This window comes from Aotus nancymaae, unplaced genomic scaffold, assembly GCF_030222135.1.
Source record: "Aotus nancymaae isolate 86718 unplaced genomic scaffold, 86718_ANA_hifiasm-v0.15.2.pri h1tg000003l, whole genome shotgun sequence".
Taxonomy (NCBI): domain Eukaryota; kingdom Metazoa; phylum Chordata; class Mammalia; order Primates; family Aotidae; genus Aotus; species Aotus nancymaae.
Window position 1 is genome coordinate 21,458,090 of NW_026988414.1, and position 6,318 is coordinate 21,464,407.

At 42.3% G+C, this 6,318-nt stretch overlaps 1 protein-coding gene across 1 annotated transcript in view; it reads left to right on the plus strand.

Moving 5' to 3' along the window:
• The window catches only part of SVEP1 (sushi, von Willebrand factor type A, EGF and pentraxin domain containing 1), a 201,862-nt gene extending 201,112 nt beyond the window's left edge, over positions 1-750 (plus strand). The window contains exon 48 of the mRNA XM_021672141.2: positions 184-750. Within this exon, the coding sequence (XP_021527816.2) occupies positions 184-205 (22 nt within the window). The 3' untranslated portion in view covers positions 206-750. The remainder of the gene's footprint in view (positions 1-183) is intronic.
• The last annotated feature ends 5,568 nt before the right edge of the window (positions 751-6,318 follow it).

Sequence of the window (6,318 nt, forward strand, 5' to 3'; positions counted from 1 at the left end):
AACTTAGCACTTGTTTCCCATGCCTCTTAGTTATCTCAAAGAATGATCCCATTCCCTATAAACATCACAGATAATACCCAGTGTCTGGGACTTTCAATCCTGTTTTCATCAAACCCCAAAGAGATGTTAGCTCTTCAGTTCAATTTTGTCTTTTCAATCTATTTGGCTGCTTTTTTTTTCCAGGAAAAGGAGGACTGGGTTTTGACCACTGCACAACCAACTGGCTCTCCCAAAAGCAGGATCATCTCTCCTTGGTAGTGCCTGGGCATCCTGGAACTTATGCACAGAAAGTCCAACATGGTGCTGGGTGTTGTTTAGTAATCTTGTTACGTGGGGCTACTTTTTTATTTTGTGATATATTTTGTTATTCCATGTGACATACTTTCTTACATGTTTTCATTTTCAAATATGCCTGTATTTTCTATATAAAAATTATATTAAATAGATGCTGCTCTATCCTCACAAAATGTACATATTCTCCTGTCTATTGGGAAAGTTCGTGGTACTTAAAATCGTTTTATTCAGTTATTTACAGTCATTTTATAATTAAAATATATTTTGCTACTAAATAATATTTTGCTGGATAGTACCATTTTATGAGGTGGCCAGGAAATTATAGAGAGGACTCATGATCTTTCATCTGTGCTACTGGTACAACATAGGAGACCCCTTACAATAAAGCGGACCCCTTTGTTCTGGTTCCATATTCTTTGCAATATGTATAATAATAAAAGTTTTTCTTTCATTTAATCAGAGAGTAACTGTTGGACCTAGTACCCTCCACCACACAATTATGTACTGGTACTTAGGGTAGCCTGGCTAATTCTTTTCTCAACATTTGAAAAGCTGTAGGCATTAACTACATGGATGTGGGGAAAGAGCATAGTGAGCTTGGTTCACAATGAAAGTGCTCCCCTTCTTTCTTATGGCCGGAATCAGAAATGCAAGGACTGGAAGCTTAACAGAGAGCTGATACCTGGACTGGTAATCCCACAATTCACTATTTTGGGAGAAAGGAGATAGGAAGGGGAAGACAGGGAGAGAGAAGGAAAAAGTCAAATGTAAAATGTTCCCCAGAGTTGTGCTACTGGTCCCACCTGTGAAAAAGAATTGGAGCCGCCTAAGAGAAAGCTGAGCTGCCCCTCAGTCCTCATTGTCAGCTTGCTCTATCACAATACTTGTACCACGATGAAGACTTCCCCAGACTTCAGAATATAAAGTCAAACTCTGAATTTTGTTTTAAAATAGGAAACTCACAATCAACTTGCCTCCATCCTCTGGGAAAACTGCTCCCACATAGGCCTCAGGGTGCAATGTAGCATCATGGAGGAATACAGAAAGGAGGAAAAAGATCTTGATTCTCCTAGTGGTTCCTTTCACTGCCGTAGGCATCCCTCGGCCATTGACTCCTCCTTCTTTCTCTTGACATTCACTTTCATGACCAGTCTTACATGCTTATGAGTCCACCTTTTAGTAAGTTTACCCATAGTCCATTAACTTCCAAACCATGTTGATCTTTGTCATTTATTTATTTATTTATTTATTTTTATTTTTATTTTTTTGAGTCGGAGTTTCGCTCTTGTTACCCAGGCTGGAGTGCAATGGCGCGATCTCGGCTCACCGCAACCTCCGCCTCCTGGGTTCAGGCAATTCTCCTGCCTCAGCCTCCTGAGTAGCTGGGATTACAGGCACGCGCCACCATGCCCAGCTAATTTTTTGTATTTCTTTTAGTGGAGACGGGGTTTTACCATGTTGACCAGGATGGTCTCGATCTCTTGACCTCGTGATCCACCCGCCTCGGCCTCCCAAAGTGCTGGGATTACAGGCATGAGCCACCGCACCTGGCTGATCTTTGTCATTTATAATCATAAGACGTAAAAAAAAAAATACAGCCAAAAAGGCCAGATGCAATGGCTCAAACCTATAATCCTAGCACTTTGGAAGGCCAAGGCAGGCAGATAGCTTGAGCTCAGTAGTTCAAGACAAGCCTGGTCAACATGGAGAAACCCCATCTCTACCAAAAAAAAAAAAAAAAAAAAAAAAAAACAGAAAAAAAAAATTAGCTGGGCATTGTGGTGTATGCCTGTAGTTCCAGCTACTTGGGGGTTGGGTGGAGCATGCTGAGGCAGGAGGATTGCTTGAACCTGAAAGGTCGAGGCTGCAGTGAGCTGAGATGGAAGGACAGGAGAGGAAAGGAGAGGGGGCAGGGGGAGGAGAGGGGAGAGGGGAGAGGGGAGAGGGGAGAGGAGAGAGGAGAGAGGAGAGGTGAGAGGAGAGGGAAAATAAACACGGCCCAAAACCTGAGTAATAAAAAACATAGTACCAGAAAAATTTAAGCTAAGGAAAGTAACTGAAAACAATACTCGGGGATTTTCCAGCAAGATGGCTGAATAGGAAGAGCTCCTGTGCACAGCTCCCAGTGACGGTGACGCAGAAAGCGAGTGATCTCCACATTTCCAACTGAGGTACCTGGTTCATCTCATTGGGACTGGATAGACAGTTAATGCAGGACAAGGAGGGCGAGCTGAAGCAGGGTGGGGCATTGTCTCACCTGGAAGGGCAAAGGGCAAGGAAACTCCCTCTCCTAGCCAAGGGAAGTCATTAGGGACTTTTCCAGGCACTCTTGCACTCTGACTCAGATACAGCACTTTTCCCATGGTCTTCACAACCTTCAGACCAAGAGATTCCCTCTGGGGCCTACAACACCAGGGCCCTGGGTTGCCAGCACAAACTGGGTAACCATTTGGGAAGACACTAAGCTAACTGCAGTGGTTTTTTTTTCTTTCATACCCCAGTGAAGCCTGGAATGCCAGTGAGACAGAACTACTCATTGCCCTGAACAAGGGAGCTGAAGCCAGAGAGCCAAGTGATCTGTCTCAGCAGGTCCCACCCCTATGAAAACCAGCAAGCTAAGATCCACTGGCTTGAAATTCTTGCAGCCAGCACAGTAGTCTGAGCTTAACCTGAGACATTAGAGCTTGATGTGGGGAGAAGCCTCTGCCACTGCTGAGGCTCAGGTAGGTGGCTTTAACCTCACCTGTGTAAACAAAGTCACCCAGAAGTTTACACAGCAACTGGGCAAAGCCCACAGCAGCTCAGCAAGGCCACTGCAGGCAGACTGTGTCACTAGACTCCTTCCTCGCAGGGCAGGACATCTCTGAAAAAAGGGAGCAGCCTGTCAGGAACTTATAAATAAAGCCCCTATCTTCCTGGGACATAGCACCTGAAAAAAGGGGCAGTTGTGGGTACAGCTTCAGCAGACTTAGATGTCCCTACCCAAAAGCTCTGAAAGGAGCAACCAATCTCCCAGCACAGCACTGGAGCTCTGATAAGGGAAAGAATGCCTCCTTAAATGGTTCTCTGACCCACGTGTATCCTGACTGGGACACACCTCCCAGCAGGGGCTGACAGATACCTCATACAAGAGAGCTCTGGCTGGCATCTGGCGGGCACCCTTCTGGAATGAAGCTATCAGAGGAAGGAACAGGCAGCAATCCTTGCTGTTCTGCAACCCCTGCTGGTGATTCCCAGGCAAGCAGGGTCTAGAGTGGACCTCCAGCAAACTCCAGCAGACCTACAACAGAGGGCCCTGAGTGTTAGAAGGAAAACTAACAAACAAAAAGAAATAGTCTCAACATCAACAGAAAGGATGTCCACTCAGAGACCCCATCCAAAGGTCACTGACTTCAAAAACCAAAGGTAGATAAATCCACAAAGATGGGAAGAAACCAGTGCAAAAAGGCTGAAATCTCCATAAACCAGAAAGCCTCTTCTCCTTCAAGGGATCACAACTCCTCACCAGCAAGGGAACAAAACTAGATGAAGAATGAGTTTGATGAATTCACAGAAGTAGGCTTCAGAAGGTGAGTAATAACAAATTTCTCCAAGCTAAAGGAGCATGTTCTAACCCGATGCAAGGAGCTAAGAACCTTGAAACAAGGTTAGATTAAATGCTAACTAGAATAACCAGCATAGAGAAGAAGATAAATGACTTGATGGAGCTGAAAAACACAGCACAAGAACTTAGTGGAGCATACGCAAGTTTCCATAGCTGAATTGATCAAGTGGAAGAAAGGATATTAGAGATTGAAGATCAACTCAGTGAAATAAAGTGAGAAGGCAAGATTAGAAAGAAATGAGTGAAAAGAAATGAATAAAGCCTCCAAGAAATATGGGATTATATGAAAAGACCAAATACATTTGATCGGTGTATCTGAAGGTGATGGGAGAATGAAACCAAGTTGGAAAACACTCTTCAAGATAATATCCAGGAGAATTTCCTGATATAGCAAGGCAGGCCAACATTCAAATTCAGGAAATACAGAGAAAACCACAAAGATACTCTGCAAGAAGAGCAACCCCAAGACACATAATCATCAGATTCACCAGGGTAGAAATGAAGGAAAAAATGCTAAGGGCAGCCAGAGAGAAAAGTTGGGTTACCCACAAAGGGAAGCACATCAGACTCACAGCAGATCTCTTAGCAGAAACCCTACAAGGCAAAAGAGAGTGGGGGCCAATATTCAACATCCTTAAAGAAAAGAATTTTCAACCAGAATTTCATATCCTGCCAAACTAAGCTGCATAAGTGAAGGAGAAATAAAATCCTTTATGGACAAGCAAATGCTGAAAGATTTTGTTACCACCAGACCTGCCTTACAAGAGCTCCTGAAAGAAGCACTAAACATGGAAGGAACAAACAGTACCAGCCACTGCAAAAACATACCAAATTGTAAAGACAATCGACACTATGAAGAAACTGCATCAACTAATGGGCAAAACAACCAGCTAGCATAAAAATGGCAGGTCAAATTCACCCATAACAATATTAACCTTAAATGTAAATGGGCTAAATGCCCCAATTAAAAGACACAGACTGGCAAAATGACTAAAGAGTCAAGACCCATCAATGTGCTGTATTCAGGCGATCTCACATGCAAAGACACACATAGGCTCAAAATAAAGGGATGGAGGAAGAGTTACCAAGCAAATGGAAAGCAAAAAAAAAGCAGGGGTCACAATGCTAGTCTCTGATAAAACAGACTTTAAACTAACAAAGACCAAAAGAGACAAGGGCATTATTACATAATGGTAAACAGATCTTTGCAACAAGAAAAGCTAACTATCCTAAATATATATGCACCAATTACAGGAACACTGAGATACATAAAGCAAAAGTTTTTAATGACCTACAAAGAGACTTAGACTCCCACACAATAACAGTGGGAGACTTTAACACCCCACATAGAGCAATGAGACAGAAAATTAACAAAGATATCCAGGACTTGAACTCAGATCTGAACCAAGCGGACCTAATAGACAGATACAGAACTCTCCACCCAAAATCCACAGAAGATACATTCTTCTCAGCACATCGCACTTATTCTAAAATTGACTGCATAATTGGAAGTAAAACACTCCTCAGCATATGCACAAGAATGGAAATCATAACAGTCATCTCTCAGATGACAGTGCAATCAAATTGGAGGGATACTATAAATACCTCTATGCAAATAAACCCATAAATCTAGAGGAAATGAATAAATTCCTGGACACTTACACCCTCCCGAGACTAAACCAGGAAGAAATCAAATCCCCAAATAGACCAATAACAAGGTCTGAAATTGAAGCAGAAATCGATAGCCTACCAACCAAAAAAAGTTCAGGACCAGATAGGTTCACAGCTGAATTCTACCAGAGATATAAAAAGGAGCTGGTACCATTCCTTCTGAAACTATTCCAAACAATAGAAAAAGAGGGAAGCCTCCCTTACTCATTTTATGAGACCAACATCATCCTGATACAAAACCTGGCAGAGACACAACTGAAAAAGAAACTTTCAGGCCAATATTCAGGATGAACATTGATGCAAGTATCCTCAATAAAATACTGGCAAACTGAATCCAACTGCACATCAAAAAGGTTATTCACTATGATCAAGTCAGCTTCATCCCTGAGAGGCAAAGCTGGTTCAACATACACAAATCTGTAAACATAATCCATCACATAAACAGAATCAAAAACGAAAACCACATGATTCTCTCAATAGATGCAGAGAAGGCCTTAGACAAAATTCAACACCCCTTTATGCTAAAAACTCTCAATAAACTAGATACTGATGAAACATATCTCAATATAATGAGAGTTGTTTATGACAAACCCACAGCCAAGATCATACTGAATGGACAAAAACTGGAAGCATTCTCTTTGTAAACCAGTACAAGACAAGGATGCCCTCTCTTATCACTCCTATTGAACATAGTATAGGAAGTTCTGGCCAGGGCAATCAGGCAAGAAAAATAAATAAGGAGTATTCAA